At 40.9% G+C, this 16,726-nt stretch overlaps 1 protein-coding gene across 5 annotated transcripts in view; it reads left to right on the top strand.

Annotated features, from left to right (window-relative positions):
* Nucleotides 1-16,726, top strand: part of TNRC6B (trinucleotide repeat containing adaptor 6B) — a 120,405-nt gene that overhangs the window by 96,751 nt on the left and 6,928 nt on the right. For 3 of the 5 annotated variants that reach the window (XM_064702355.1, XM_064702354.1, XM_064702356.1), the window contains 10 exons: nt 4,805-4,953; nt 6,125-6,295; nt 8,525-8,650; nt 9,705-9,836; nt 10,386-10,481; nt 10,707-10,884; nt 11,271-11,405; nt 11,568-11,744; nt 16,188-16,334; nt 16,575-16,670. In XM_064702355.1, the coding sequence (XP_064558425.1) occupies nt 4,805-4,953; nt 6,125-6,295; nt 8,525-8,650; nt 9,705-9,836; nt 10,386-10,481; nt 10,707-10,884; nt 11,271-11,405; nt 11,568-11,744; nt 16,188-16,334; nt 16,575-16,670 (1,407 nt within the window). The remainder of the gene's footprint in view (nt 1-4,804; nt 4,954-6,124; nt 6,296-8,524; nt 8,651-9,704; nt 9,837-10,385; nt 10,482-10,706; nt 10,885-11,270; nt 11,406-11,567; nt 11,745-16,187; nt 16,335-16,574; nt 16,671-16,726) is intronic. The other 2 variants (XM_064702357.1, XM_064702359.1) reach the window with 2 other exon arrangements.

Raw genomic sequence — 16,726 nt, 5'->3', positions numbered from 1 at the left:
TTAATTGCAATGCATTTGAAATGTGAGATCACCTGTACTGTTTTTATGAGGATGAGCTGCTGTACTCTGGAAGGGTTTGATTCTTAGTTTTAGCACCCTTCATAATGTAAGGGTAGAGTAAAAAGCATCTTCTGTCTTGTCTGTAAGCTTTGACTCTGGTGTGCAAGATCAGGGTGCATTCCTGTACAGAGCTGAGCTATAACTTGGGGCAGAGACATCTTTAAGACTGTTTTAATCTTTCTAAGTGTCATGGTTTGAGCCTGGCACAGAGCCAGTGCCCCCCATGAAAATTCCTCACCCTGGTGTCTGCTGTGAGATGTGACCAGGAATAAGCAAAACAGGCTCTAACTTAAACATAAAGGACACTTTATTACTTAAACTACAGGAAAATAGGGAAAGACCATAAGGAAAAAGAAGAAAAGAATTGAAAACCTTACAAAAAAACCACTTTCCTCCTCCCCACTCCCTGACTTTCCCAATCCAATACATTCTCCCAAAACACCAACTGCCCAGCCCGGCACGACACTTTAGTATACTCAAACTGCAGTTCATGAAGAGGAAAGGAGTCCTTCTCGTTCCATAGGCTTCTCCTGGAAACACACTGAAACCTCGTGTGCTTCTCTGTCACTTCGGCACCGCCCGGAAAAAAAAGTCCTTTTGCCGCTTGTGACATCTTCCTTCCATGCCCAGTGCTCTCACCACTGAGACATGGCCAGAGCTGCTTTTAGGGTTGTCTTTCAAGGATGCCTTGTCTCACTCCAAAAAGGCACAGTCTCTGCTTTTGGGACATCTGTCCCCCCCATATTTTTCCAACCCCCTGGGGCCGGGGGGTCCTCACGAAGAACCTTCCTGGTTTTGAGGCACTGCCTCCCCCTAAATGCAGTCTGTGTCACAGGAACAACTGAGTCCATAGCCACGAGAAAAGTCCAGCCAAAAGGCCACTCCAAATCATCTCTCCCCATCCAATCATCTCCACATTCTTCGGGCCAGGTCCTTATCTCATCTCATCTCTCATCTCCCTTCTTATTCAGCTTCGAGGAGGATTAGCATTTTTGCAAGGCCCCAATCATGCAAGAAAGGGTTAAAAGTTTTCAGTCTCTGTCTGTCCTGGGACGAGATGATACTCCCACACGTGCTGCTGCTGCGGCCGGGCTGCACCCTTCCCCCCCCCCTTTCTCTTCCTGGGCGGCTGCTATCACCGCCGACTCTCCCTCCTGGGGGGGGGGGGGGGGGGGGGGGCTGGCTGCCCGATGTCTCGATGTCTCTTGGGGCTCCTCCACCCTTCCATCCTTGAAAGCCCCTCACCCCCATCTCTGTCCAGGCCCCGGGCCTACCGCATGGCCGTCCCTCCCCCGCCCAGCAGCAAGGCTGGACGGGGGGGAGATCTGACCTCCTCGCCGCCGATGTCCCAAGAGGGAGTGCCAAGGGCAGTGCCCTGCTTTTAACCCCTGTGTATTCTCGGAGGTGTGTCCAAACCCCACTGGCCACACCGGACGCCAGTCTCAAACCCAAAACCTTCATTGGTTTGACCACAGCTTCCCAGAATTCCCACTCCTTCCTGGTCAAACCACGACACTAAGTTTATATTCATTGCTACTGTTTCAAGAAAGTGAAAATCTTTTTCATTTGGTGGTAGAGTACTGTTTTCCCTCCTGCAATAGGACATCCCTTTTACTACAGCTTAGTGGAGGTGATGTGAGGGGGGGAAAAAAAATCTTTTCTCATTGATTTTTTTTTCAGTTGCGTGCCTCGGGCTATTACGGATTACTTTTCAGTAGAAGTAGATTTTATGTTCTGGATAGCTTCACCACCATTGCTACACAGCTTAATCATCAAGGGCTGTGTGGTACCAAAGGTAGAACTGTGGTAGTCAAGACTTACTTGCACCTAATACCTGGTCTGGATTTGGTATTGTAATACAATCCAGACAGATGCAGTGTCTTTCAACTTAGAATCCATTACATTCTTAAATTTCTGCCTCACTTCATGGAGGATTCAGTTGTTCACGTTTCCTAAAATTACTGTCTTTTCTGAAGTAGTGCAGGATCTCAGTCAGAGATTATAAGGATATTTATTTATATGGTATGATACAGTTTTGTGAAAGGTAACAATTTTTGATCTCTCCAGTTTGGCCTCATGCATCCTCCCTAGAACTCAGGCTCTGATTGTGTCATGCTTCTCTAAAGAATGTCTAGGTGGAGATCAGTCACCATCATGGGTGTTCAGTTCTCACCTGCCTTCAGATGCTGCTGGTAAAAAACAGATCTAAGCAGGTACAAATGAAGAGGATGGTAGCCTGGATTATGTTGATTATAGCTCTTTTAGTTTCTTATCTCCAAATTAAGGATCCTTTGGAGCTTTCAAGGACCCTCAGGCTATCAGAGCTTCTGAGGAGGTGACTGCTGCTCAGAATATCCTGTGAAAGGGTGCAGAAAGGCTGCATCTTTCACCTTGATATGTTGCTCTTTAAGTTTAGTGTGCCCATTAATGGTGGCATCCCTTGATCTTAGGTAGAGCCATGAATTATGGCTTGCATTCTGTTTCAGAGGCAGTGAATGTAACAGATCTTCATAGGTTTTTTGGTTACTTTTACATTTAGCAGTTTTGCTCTTGTTGCTGATGGCATTTGTGCGAATCTATAAGCTGTTTTGCTCAGCCCAGGTCTACTTCTAGATTTTAAAAGTTGGACTTATTTATCAGGTAGGCTTGTAGGGTCCTCTTTTATGAAGATGGTGTAACATTTAACCTCTTCTATGTTTCTGCATGTAGAGAATTTGGGGCTTCATATTTATTCATACACAAGTGGTTTTGCCTACTGTAGAGGGTAATTCAGACTTTTCACATTTTGTCAGTTGTCATGTACCACATAAGGTAAAGCTATTCTTTACCCCCCTCCATTATTTATAGCTTTAGTTGATGAATTCAAAGGACAAGACTCACATGACACATTTCAGAGTTGCATTAGAATTTTCTGTGAATGGGATAAAGGAATGCAATCATTTCTCTCAGTGAGGCCTTGTTTATACTGGAGTTTAAGCAGCTGCCTCAGCACTAAGTGACATGCAAATCTGTGCTTCAAGTCTTCAGAGGTACTCTTTTAATGCTCTGTGTGTTTTACAAGGCATCATTCAGTAATGTTTGAGGAGTTGATTGGATCATCAGGATAACCAGAGGGACGGAAGGGTGTTTCTGTGGCTTAGTCATCTTCTGTTGGCATTGACCCAGTTTCATTTCAGACAGTGATGCAACTGTGCCTCGCTTTCAGTTTCTTTTCAAGCAACTAATGGCCAGGGCTTCCTGTGTGGAATTGAAGCGCATGAGCCTTTTAGTGCATGTTGCTGGCATTGTGTGCAGTGGTTTGATGTAGGTATTGACAGCACTGAGCTGTTTGTGACACTCTGTGAGTGCTTTTGTTGAGCCAGTTGTAGCTTTCAGGATGTGTTAGAAAGGGAGCAGAGAACCACAAGCTCATCCAGGTCAGTATGACTCCAGTTACAAGCTAAGATATGTAGGTGATTTGTCAACTGTCTTGTGATAAATAATGTTGAAGGCAATTGAGAGGATTAAGCTGGATCAGCTTTGAAAGCTGTGTGGGTAAGAAAATAAATTCATGCAACTAGTGGTCAGTTTCATAGCTTCTTGGCAGTGGCATCACTGTGAATATTAATAGATTGGGATTGGACATTAAGAAGAGATGCTGGGTTTGAGAAGCTTTTTCAGAAAAAGTTGTCTTGAAGGTGTTAAAGCGATGAGCTCTCTGCTCTGATAAAGGTTCAGTGTTTTGTCAGTGGTAGGGTAGGTTATCCATCACCAACTTCCTTTGGAAAAGTCACAGATTTTCTTGTTAATTGTGCTGACATGCTTTTAAAATGATTCTTGGAAAGACCATCTGTGCTACCAACTAAACAGTATTCTTTAAAACTAAAAATACCAGTAAAGCTCATTTCTATCACATCCGTATTTTAAAACGAAGATGTTTTCCATCTACTCCAACGTAGCAATATGCCTCTAATAGCTTACAGGTGTCACATCTGACCAAAAAGATTGTTCCTTGGCAACAGTTCAGCATGTAAGGTGGAAAACTTCTTCCAGTCAGCTCTTTGGCTGTTGATAAAGCGTTAAGAGAAAATCAATGTCTTGTTCACCATCTATGTTTCAGTTTGGTCATCTTTTACATCTCATACTTCACAGGTTACTGACTAAACAATGGCAGGAGACTTGAGAGGGTGTTCGAGAAGTGTCCCTGTTACTGGTTGTGTTATCGTGTGCAGGCTGAAAGAGCTTGGTTGTCTGTCTGAAGTTACAATATACATGTTGATGTCTTGTGTTTAAGAATTAAGTTCATATGATTGTAGGACAACCTTGACCAAATAATGTGCATGTGACCAAATTTTTCAAATAATCTCAAATAATTTCTCAATGTCAAACCCAGCAGAAATGTAGCAGAATACATGGAGAACTTAAATAGTAGTCTTTCTACATACTGAATCCCAAAAAATTACAGTGCAGGTTTTGGGAGACATAGAGAGCTAGGTATTAATTCATATAATTGCTTGAAACATTTGTGTTTATATCTCTATATAAATTTTGATAAATACTTCACCATAAACTCTGTAAAGTAAATTGGCATGTTCAGTGTTAAATGAAACTTCCTACATTTATTTTTCAACACTTTTAATACCAACTGTAGATGTTCTAAATTATAAGACAGATGTAATTAATACCCTGATCCTAAAGAGTATTTCTTTGGCTGTGAACCTGCTGTCATGAGATTATTTGCACTAATTTCTTTTTTTTATTACAGGTGGTCTCCCAGATAAGAAGTTTGAGGTAGATAAACGAGCTGTGAATCTCGGGGATTTTAATGACATGATGAGAAAGGATCGATCTGGGTTCCGTCCACCTAATTCCAAAGACATGGGAACCACAGATAGTGGGCCTTATTTTGAGAAGGTGAGAGAAATATCTTTAAATAAATTAATAGCTACCTCTTTGTTCAAGATCCCAGTTTTTACCCTAGTTCTCAGCAGGTGCTAGATATTGAATAACCCTGATTGAGCTCAGTAGTAAAAGGTGTGGGGTAGTTTTATTGGTAGGATGAATGTGTGTATAAAACAGGTGTCAGGTGTGCATAGGCAAATGAAATTGGAGAAAGTGAGGCTTTTTATTCCAGAATAGACTGGTTTTGATGTAGACAGATGCCTTTCTTTTTTTCTTGGAAGGATAAACTACTGGTAGCAATAAAATTCGTTATAGGTTTCATCATGATGATTCTTTCGGCTACTAACTACTGTCATCTGCTTTAAAGAAAATTGGTTGAGATCTAAGTAAATATAAGTAATCACAGTCTTCTGAATATTTTTCTTCTTTCATGTCTGGCATTTATTGGAAACACCCTTTCTAAATTCCCCAACCCCTTATGCTGTATGTCCGTGTACTGTAAGCTTCTGTACGACATCTGTTTCTCTGTGACATCTGCTGTATGTTATGATAGTGTTTCTTTCATATTCTTGCCTATATTAAACAGAAGCTTTCACTGTTATTATCAAATATTAATTGCTTCCCATTATGAATTGGAGAGTGTCCAATAGATGCAGAATGCTCTAGGGCTGTTTTGGTTTTTTTTAGATACAGTTTATCACATGTAAAATGGAAAACAAATTTGGTTTAAAAATTCTGAAGGCGCGTTAACTGTCTAGGAATTTTTTAACTCCTCCATTTTGGTATAACGAGCCAAAAAGCAGTTTTGTCAACTCCCTCTGGTGGCATAATTAATAAATGCTGTGAGCAAAGCTAATGCGTTTCCTAACAAATTATGCTGGTAGGTGTGTGCTAACATTAGGAATTCATTCAAGATTTGTTTGCTTCTGTAGTGGTAATAGCCACTATCAGAAACTAATTCCATGAGAGTTCAAAATGTATTTTTAAAAAGAAAACCTAAGAGTTTCTCCTTGGACCAAAATCTTAATTGTCAAGTGGTCGTTTGAATCAGAAGTTTTGTCCTTGTAACTGCTATTACAAATTAACTTTGCTTCTTCCTAGTCACTCACCGTCCCTCTTTCTCTCCTCTTGCGTTCTGTTGCTTCACTAACCAACTCCTGCTGTTGGCTAACTGCTGCTTCAGCTGACTTTGCCTTTCTCCAATCAAGATGGGTGCCTTGGGGATGAGGCTCCCTGCTCTCCCTTCTCCCCTTCTCCCAGCTACAAGCTGTCTCCCTCTGGTTCCACACTATCCAACGTCGGCCTTGGGGCAATCGGCTCAGGGCTCAGTCCCCAAAACTTCGCTGCTAGACAAGTAAGCAGGCCACCTTATAAGATGCATTGTTATAAGGCTGCAACCTGGGCTTAATCCTGGTTAGTTGGTTGCTTGCGTTTGTTTTTTTGCTGGATAGGTTAAAATTGTTAATGGAAATTTCAGCTGTCTCAGGCCATTGAGAATCAGTCCACTTTGGTTCCTAGCATCAGAACATACTTGGTCTGGTTTTGTTGGCCTCTTCCTAAATCGCAGTGCAGCAGCAGGTGGATGTGCTTTTCAGAAGTAGTGAAGTTAGTGGTATCCTTTACTTCAATTGCTGGCTTGAAACCTGGTTAGAAGCTGTTGATTTGCCTCATCAAACCCAACACTGAAGTTTTTCAGACTCCACTCAAAGGCCTTGTATGTAGAAATGAGCCTGTAAAAAGTTGCAGTGATTTAGCATTGTGCCTGTTCCCTTATCCCTTCCTCACAGTTCTCAAAGTAAGAATTGATTTAGTAGCCTTTAAAAATTCTTGAAGTAGCAATATATGTATATACAGGGAAATGGTGGGGAACTAGTTAAGTGATTAACAGCAGTTTGGAAGAGTTTCTGGCTTTTATGTTCTGCATTATTCTGGAAGAAAATACTTTAGGAATACTAGGAAATGAAAGAATAGTACCTGATTATTGCAGCTGGTCTAGCTTATGTAGTCATATGCCTAACATGATGGTGTTTGTGTGTGTTGTCTTTCTGTTTCTATGTGACACAGTGTTGAACATCAGATTAAGTCCAAAATTTGCAGACATGTTGTTGATCTCAGTGTGCAGAACTCTTGTTATAGAGAGGAGTTATAGAGAGAGCTGAAAGTGTAACTGAGGTTTCAAGGCCTCTCAAAAATTTTACTGTGTAGTTGACTCCATCTAACTCTTTCCAGGGTAAACATCTCCTCTTTTGGGGTTTTTTGTTTGTCTTCCTGCATGTGTAGGAGCTGCTTCTGAATGAGAAGATACTTTAGGTGGAGAGGGATGCAGGTGAATGAGGCAATCCGTAGTGCTGCCAGTGTAGAAGCAGGAGGAGACTCTTGTGTTTGAGCAAAAGGATAGCAGAGGATACACAATATTAATGGTAGGAGTATTATGCACAGTGTTATGACAGGATTTATGAAATCCTGGTGTATAAGGGAAGGAAAGCTTTTAGTGAAGGCTTGCACAATCACAGTTTAGAATTATGGATTTACATTGGGTACAACAATGCTGGCATGGACAGGCAGCATAGGGAATGAGGGCTGAAGAGTGCAAAATACACTCTTCAGAACCCCAGGGATCTGAGGGTCACAAACACCCTGATAGCAGGAGATGGGAAATTCTGAGGGTCTTGAAACTGAAAAGAAAAATTCATGGCACATAAGGATGCTTTGGAGTATGAGCTTCAGCTTTTAGAAGCAAGAGAGTGTAGCTTAGTTAGTGTTTGAGACTGTTGATAACATTTCTTACTTTTTTTTAGAAAATGGTACCAAAAAAAGTCTGCTGAAGAGTCTGAAATCATGAAACATAATCCCAAGTTTCCCTGGGTCTTGTTCATGCATTAGGGTTTATTACAGAAGTTCCTTATAAATCAGTAAATACTTCTCATTAAAAAACTCAAACAGCAAGTATTCTTGTATTAGAAATAAACCACTAAAAAAACCCCCCCACAACTATTTTTGTCACTTGAAAATTTTCTTCAAATTTAGTGGGAGAAAAGAGGAAGGAAAATATCTAAATCCAGAATGTTGAAGTTTTCATGGCAGAAAGGAATTTTTTGGAATTTGAACTCTAAAATAGTATTAGTTAATGAAAGGCCTACAGAGGAAAAAAAATAGCCTTGTGAGTGATATCTCAGCAACCTACTCAGGAAAAATACCTGTCTTGTCTAAAATGGGGGACCAGAATTCTTGTTGGTAGAGTCTTGCCATGCTTTTAAGCCAGTTGGAATGAAGTTTTTAGTTTGTTGTTTGTACTCCAGGTTTCCATTTCCCAATATATAAAGTGCAAAATATTAAAACATTAGATTTGTCATGTCTTGAATTTAGTAGATAAGCATGACCCTTCAGTGTTTGAGAAGCAACCTGCATCTCAAGAATGTAGTACAGTGGCTTTAACCTAGGTAGAATATTACTGATTTTAGCCAAACGTCTGTAATTCAAAGGGAACTCTGTTTAAGTCAGTAGCTTGGCTCATTGTTACTGAGATGTAGTTATTAGCATAGCCTGCAAGATTCATCTTCTCACTACTGCTTTAATTTTGTAGGGTGGCAATCATGGTTTGTTTGGAAACAGCACAGCACAATCGAGGGGCATGCACACACCAGTGCAGCCACTAAATCCTTCCCCCAATATCCGGGCGCAAGTGCCTCCCCAATTCCTTTCTCCCCAGGTAAGGAATTTATAGCAACTGATTACTTGTAAAAGTACAGCTACAGCCTTCAGAGCACATCATTGAGGTTACTTACGCATCTGTCTTGGTCTCAATTTGATGTTAAAAAATTGAAAAATTGGATAAGATACAAACATTAAAATTCATAGTGGAAGCACTTAAAACGCGGTGCAGAAGCTTTAGCGTTCTGTATTATTCCGAGGCAGTTGATCGTAAATGCTCGCTACCAGTATTTTTAAACCACAAAAGTGAATTTGGGAATCCTGTGTCTTACATAGGCTTTTGCAAAGTATTTTAAAAAGAACAAATAAACGTGAAAGCTTAAAGTGTTTCTGAAGTGTGACAGGTTGCATAATTTTTTTAAGTAGTCTTGTCCTGTCCTTCCTCTCCCCCCCCCAAGAAGAGAGGTTTGATGAAGGGGCTACATGTTACATTTACATTGCAGAGCTTAATCTTAAGACCTCAGGGTCTCCAAATGTACAAGTTTACCTTTTGCTTTGGACTTGGTGAACAGTTCTTGAGATTCTCTTGAATTGTGCTTGTGTAACTCTGCAATAATGCAGGGAGAAATGGGGGGATTCTTCTCCACCTACTCCTGTCTTTTACTGTATCTTATTCAATGTACAAAGAGATTAACTCTTTCTGTGAGGCACTGTTTCTTTGCTCCAGTGACTGCCTGACTGCCTTTCTTTTCCCTTGTCAAGCAGTACGTTTTTAATGTGAAAATGCAGTACTGTGATTACTGGTTAGCTGCATATATCAGCATTTGAATTTAGTACAGTCTCTGGCACCTGATTGGTTGGGGGAATAACCTTTGTGTGTGTGTCTGCATCTGCACATGTAATACTGTATACTGTCAATTAAGTGAGGGATTCACTCTGCCCAAGTTATAGATTGTGCATGTTTAGGTGTGACGTGTTAATAAATCTGCAGTGTCTTTCCCAGAACACCATTGAAGATTGGTGTCATGCTTGTTCCTGTATAGAAATACTTGTACTTCATCATCATTTCCTCGTAGCGGTGTGTTCAGGATATGTAACTGCTTTCCATGCAGGTTTCGGCCTCCATGCTCAAACAGTTTCCCAACAGTGGCTTGAATCCTGGTCTTTTCAATATGGGCCCCCAGCTTTCTCCACAACAGATTGCCATGCTGAGCCAGCTTCCACAGATTCCCCAGTTTCAATTAGTAAGTAACTAGTAATCTTGTGAGACAAGACAGTTTTCAAATTGTCTGTTGGGTTTTCTTTTTATGCTTATTCTAATTCTATTTTGTTCTAGTGATGTTATTTTGTGCAAGTATTCCCTCTTTGCTATTTGGGGTAGTAAAGTCCTGCTAGAAGGCAGCAGATAAACCAAATAGGCCCATGTAATTATTGTGGGTTACAGTGGGTTAGTAATGACTCTAAGCCATGTTTTTGTACAGAAAGCAGTTGTTTGTGGATTTTTCATGAAGTTTTCTTCAGAAATAGCTTCAGACTTACGGTCATAGTGACGGTAATAAAGCAGGTACAAGTAATTCTGCTGCACAGTGTTACATTAGAAACATTTAACATTTAAGTGAGGGATGTGATGTTCTTCTAATGCATTCATTGTCATTTTATTTGAGTGAATGGAATGAGAAACAGTTTACCTAACTTCTGAGCGAAGCGTTTCCTAGTGAATAGCTCCTGGCAATTATATTTCACTTGATGAGCTCTGTATTTTCACTCTTCTCATCCCCCCCCTTATCTTATAGGCTTGTCAGCTCCTCCTTCAGCAGCAGCAGCAGCAACAGCTGTTACAGAGCCAGAGAAAGTTATCTCAAGCTGTGCGACAACAGCAGGAGCAACAGGTGTGTGGCACTGGTTTTGTCAGTCATGTGAAGTACAAGGTTTGCTGGGGAAATGCAGTCTGCAGTAGAGATGGTGCTGGCTTCAGTAACATCCCCTGCTCTCTTCACAGTGCACCTTTGGAGAGCAAGGTCTTTTGTATCTCCTCTAATTCACTGTTTCTTTACGTTTACTGGAATTTGCATGGCAGTATAGCGTAGATGAAGCAGTTTTTCTTCCATTTGCAGATTGCTCGTATGGTGAGTGCCCTCCAGCAGCAGCAGCAGAGGCAGCCTGGCATGAAGCATTCGCCATCCCACCCTGTTGGGCCTAAGCCACATTTAGACAGCATGGTACCCAATCCTTTGAATGTGGGTCTCTCAGATTTACAGACCAAAGGGCAGATACCTGGATACGGTTCAGGTGGTAAGTGCTCTGTGGAAGTAGGTTTGGTGCATTGCCTGTAGCTTCCCTATTATTAATATGGTAATTGTGTTAGTCACTTATGTCTGGGTCCAGGGATGAGTAATTTATGTATAAGCATTAGAGCAAAGGTTATGACAAGTGTCAACTTTGAATCAAATTGCATTATTTTTCATTGCATGGGAAGAAGACAAACCTAAGAAGGAGGCATGTCATGGCATATTGACATAACACACTTATTTGGAAGTTGCCCCTTGAACATACCTTTTGCTGTGGTTGATTTCTTTTTCCCACCTTTTTGTTATGATTGCAATGACTCCCCATTTAAAGATGCTTAAAAACAAAACAGAAGATGACAATTGAGTTTTGTTTGTTTGTTTGTTTCACAGGCTTTGGCTCAAGTGGCATGGATTATGGCATGGTGGGAGGGAAAGAGGCTGGAACAGAATCCCGCTTTAAGCAGTGGACTATGATGGAAGGGCTGCCCTCTGTGGCTTCACAAGATGCCAATATGCACAAAAATGGTGAGAATGCCCTTGTAGTATCATCTCCCCAGAGGTTGAAATAGTTTAGATGAAACTGTTTTGCCTCACCAGCATGCATCTTAAATATTTTTGTATGAATACATCATGCTCTTGAAGATCGCAGCCTTTTCCGGGTGTAAATGTGTGTTTTTAATGCTGCAGGTGCAATAGTGCCCCCTGGAAAGGCTCGTGGAGGATCGCCCTACAACCAGTTTGACATAATCCAGGGCGACCCGCTCAGCAGCCACGCAGGCCCTGCTGGTGATAGTTGGTTACCTGCCAAATCTCCACCAACAAACAAGATCGGAAGCAAATCCAGCAATGCCAGCTGGCCTCCAGGTATTACATAAGGGCAGGGGTTGTGTCCTTGCTTTGGGATAGATGTGCTGGACCTTTCCTCAGCATACTTGCTTAAGTAACCATTGCAACAAAAATACTTGGGTGGCTTGGCCTTCTCTTGCTTTTGGAATTTCTTCCACATAAAAGTAGAACATAAATGTTGAATTTCCAGTAAGAAATACTGGGCTAAATATGAACTAACTGCTGAATTGCCTGAGTAGTGTTTGGTTTTTGTTCGGTGAACTCCTATCTTCTGTGCTTGTGTGACTTTACATTTACAGAAAATGTAATGAAAACATATGTTCATAGAATACACACCAACATCTCCCTTCTTTTGTACTGATTCCTTATTTGTGCTGTGGTAGACTGACACAGTGTAAAAATTATTGATAGGGTGGAATCAAAGAAAAATATGTGAAGTAGGGCTTTTTTTGTGGTGGTGGGAACACCACACTCTTGTGGTTCACCTTTGTTCATGTCCCATAAAGGGTTGCAGCTCAGGAATCTTGTGGCTGGGGTAGAAGTCTCTTGCTTTTGGGATGGCACATTTTTAAAGTTTTGTAGTTTCACGGACAAAATTTTATGTTTCTGCTAGAAAACTCTCTAGGAAAAGTACATGTATATTTGAATATACACATAATTTTCTATATAAAATATTCTTTTAAATAGAGTGGTGTCCTTGAAGTCGTACAGATTAATCACTGATGCTGTTCAGCAAATAGTGGTTGCTGTGATTTTTCTCTTGTCTGGAAAACAGTTGCATTCCAGGAGAACATTACTAACTCAAGTACAAAAAAATAAAAGTCCAGGTACATCTCTTGGGTAAAGCAGTAGCACAGACCTTGCATCAGAAAGCCTAGGAATCTATGTGACAGACACAACTGCAGGAAATCTAGAAAATGTAGTTAAAAATTTTTGAGGGAAGCCTTCAGTGTCTAACTCCAGCAAGAAAACATCTTCTGATGAGCTAACAGAGCTAAAGAATTAGTTCTCTCAAAAAAATCTGCACATCCACAAACTTTCATACTGCTCACTGCATTCTGTACAGGTATGTTTGTGTTGCACCTCTGTCAGCCTGGTTGTTAGGTATGGAGCTTTTTGGACTGAAGTTGCTGTTCATAATGCCAGAAGCTCCCAAAATGTAATCATCTATCAGGCTTCACTCACAGACTCATTGTTACTGAACTCAGCCACCATTCCCCTGTATTATACTAGGACTGTACTGCTTGGAATGCTACAAGAGACACTTGAGGATCAGCTCTGCCATGTTTCCAAGTTTTGGAGCAGCCACTGGCTTTGGCAAGGTTCTTGGTTCCAAAACTGTAACAATAAAAAGCTAAAAAAACTTAAAAGCTTGATAGCTACTCTTTGCCCCTTGTTGATATCATAGACCTTCCCTAGTGATATCTGTAGTCCCATTGTCAGTCATAAGTAAATTTTTTTGTTGCTGACTGCCTCACCACGGTGAGAGGATAAGTGAAGTTCACAAATTCTGAACATAAAATTTCACTGAGATCCTCAGTACCATCCGTCGTTTCTTGTGAGAGTAGCCCAAGACTATGCTTTCAGCCCTCATGGAACAGATCCCCAGTTTTGGCAGGTGGCATTTACTCAGTCATTGCTGTTCCACTCTTATGAGATCCATTGGCTGCTGGCACAAGTTACTGTTCCATGACCATCAGCCACTTGAGCTGTCTCATAGTCTAACTTGTGGACTTCATTGTCAGGGAGAACTGAAATCGAGATCTACCTTATCAATACAACTCCCTGATGAAGAATGAAGACCTAAAATGGCCTTTACTCTAGGTTCTTCTCTACAAGCTTGTAGATGAGGTCCACTGTCAGTTCCTGGCATGGAGATAGAATTCTTCCTCCCAGTGCTGGAAAAAAAGTTGTTAACAAAAATGAGTTCAGAAGAGAAAATTTCTTGAAATAGGTGCATTTTTCCTTTGAATGAAAACAGTGGGAGCTCAGCATTCACCCTGACTACACCTTTCACATTTTCCTCCTAAATGCCACCTACTGCAGAAATTCTGCCATTCAAGAGAGCAGTATTGTTCAGCACAAAGATAAATGAAGTGGTGCCCAATCAAACTGATATCACAGCTGGAGGTGAGAGCAAGTTTTGCTGCATTGGTGAGATCTATGTCGTTTGGTTATGCTGCACAGACTTGCATACTTGGGTCATACTTAGACTGTAAATTTCCCATTCAAGATCAGTCAAACTTCAAGCAAACTGGCCTGGATGTGTCTGTCATGGTTTTCACAGTAATCCTACGTTTGAACTTTTTGAAAGAACCTTTCAAATACCAGTGGAGAAATGCATTTCATGTTGTCTTTACTGCCTAGAAATAAAAGAGCATGTTTGTAGACAAGAGTTGGTGAATGTGCATGATAACAACTATCAGCCCCAAAGGAGAGTTTGGAAATTTGTCAGTATGCTGTAGTTCAAGGAAATGCTTTTCCAGACCAGGGTTACACTGATGAGTGAATGTGTTCATAAAGAATAATACCCCTGATCCTTGGAGCCTTGTTTGTGTAGTCATTAACGTTTTGATTAGAGCTTTCTGTGCGCTTAATTTTTAGTCTCAAAAGTTTTCAGAATCTTTGCAAATAGAAGACTTAGACTTCCTTTTGTTTTTTTCTCTAAACAAGTTCTAGTTTCCAGGTTCTAACCTATGGTCCTGGATTCTTTGTCTCAGAACAGAGAAGATATTTTGAGTAGACCCAGGAGCTGTATTGCTTCTTCCTTAACAAAAGGGAGATCCTGCTTGTCAGGCAGGGTATGGCAGTATTTTGGTAGTAGCTGAGCAGAGTCCTTGCATGATTGCAGTGCTGATTGCTGATAAAGTGTTGATACCTGGATTATTTTGTTGAGTTAGTAAAGACTGGGAGATGTAACTGATGTTTATAAAATCATGAAGGCAGTGAACAAGATAAATGCAGAATTGTAGTTCATGACTCCTGCAATGAGTGCAAATGCTAGAATGAACAGGATGTAAATATTAGAGATGGGAACTTTTTTTCCGTCAGGAGTGGTGAACTTGCAAGTTATGTTGCTTTCACAGCTTCTTGAGAGAGATGATACTGGCCAGTTGAAACAGTGATTGGATAAAATGATGGAAAAATACTTTCACAAGCTGGTGCTAGCAGATAGAGGGTATTTCTGCCATCTAAGTTAGGACAGCTGTGGATACTGAGAGAGTGTGAGGCCAATAGTCCACAAATAGTAGCCAGGTTTGTGTTCTGTCACTTAATGGTATTTCTCCTACTGCTGTTAGAAAACACTGGACTAGATGGACCATAGTTCTGACCCAGTGGGGTATTTCTTTTGTCTTCTCTCAGATTCTCCTGTACATTATCACAGTCTAATAATGCCCTTGCTGTGGCAATAATTTGAACCAGTAGTATCACATTTTCTTCTGCATTTGTGTGTGAAAGTCATAGTCTTGACTATAATTCTTCATTGCAAAGGTGACTGAAATGAACCCTTCCATGTCAGATTCATCCTACCTTGCTTCGTTCTAGAGAGTGCATCTTGGATCCCACTTCTAATAATGAATCTTTAATTACACTCAAATAATCTATTACTAATTATTTCCAAAATTCAGGAATTCTGTAGCCTGGACTTGTATCTGCAAGGGATGAATCTGCCACCTTTGCCCTCTTCTCACACTTACACAAATTGTCACATAGTATATGAAGATTCTTAACTTGTTCTTGTGTTTGTCAGTTTTACTTTTGCACCACTGCTTCCAGAACTGACCACAGCACTGTATTCATTGAAGGAGCCAAGTTACTGATCTTTCTTACAGTAATTGGAGTCTTTCTGTGTTCATATTTAATATAATTCATCCTCTTGTCTTAAAATTCTGGCGTGCCTGGAGCTATAGTTCAAACTAAAGCATGATAAGTATATCCCATCTCATTGTGAAGCATGATGACAATGAGTATATACATTACTTTTACCACAAGGCATCTCATCTCCGTATTGATAGGTAATGTATAGAGTGTGTGTGTACATACAGTGAGATGTGTCAAATGTATTTCCAAACTCCTAAAGTAGGTAACCTTTCCTGGAGAAAGGCTTCTGCACACACACCAAGTATGTGTACAGAATCTAATCTTACACATCTTATATGGAATTTATTAAAACTGTTGAAACCTCATCTGAATGTAGCAAAGCAGAAGCACTTAAAGGGATACTGGATGCCCTTGTACCACTTGTTTTGTAGTGTAGATTTGTATTCATATGAAACCAGAGCTAGTGCTGTGGGAGGAACTGTGAAGTAGATTATGATTCTAACGTGTGGTCTTTTTTTTTTGCTCCTAAGGAATGGTGTAGAAGACAGTTGTTTACCATCCTGAAGTACTGTCAGCAATTACTTCTAGAAAATAACATTTCCCTGATTGCATCTAATTCATTTTTCTCTCTTGTCTCAGAGTTCCAACCAGGAGTGCCATGGAAAGGTATACAAAACATTGACCCTGAATCTGACCCCTATGTGACCCCTGGAAGTGTGCTGGGGGGGACAGCCACATCTCCCATTGTAGATACTGACCACCAACTTCTGCGGGACAACACCACAGGTAAAACCGTGCACATCTGCTCTGTGATGATCACAGTCACTCTGATAACTCGGGATCGTGTGCTCGTTGCAGGCGAACAGTCTGTTGCATTTGTCTGAGAAGGAAGCTTCCTGCCTTTGCACTGTGGCTGGGGGCACCTGAAAGCTTGGCATTGCTACAGTCGTGGCTCTCTGGAGCTTTAATGGTGTCACAGAAATCTCTGAATTTGGTCTCCTCTTTCTCTCCTTTTCTCTTTGATAGGGTCTAATTCTTCCCTCAACACCTCGCTGCCTTCACCTGGTGCCTGGCCCTACAGTGCCTCTGACAATTCCTTCACCAACGTTCATAGCACTTCAGGTATGCAGGCTTTGAAACTTAACCAGACAAAGCATTTTTCATTTAGCACTAGTTCA

The sequence above is a fragment of the Zonotrichia leucophrys genome, chromosome 1A (genome assembly GCF_028769735.1).
Source record: "Zonotrichia leucophrys gambelii isolate GWCS_2022_RI chromosome 1A, RI_Zleu_2.0, whole genome shotgun sequence".
NCBI classification, from domain to species: Eukaryota; Metazoa; Chordata; class Aves; order Passeriformes; family Passerellidae; genus Zonotrichia; species Zonotrichia leucophrys.
The sequence above is the reverse complement of the archived record's forward strand: the minus strand, read 5'-3'. Positions and strand labels throughout refer to the sequence as shown.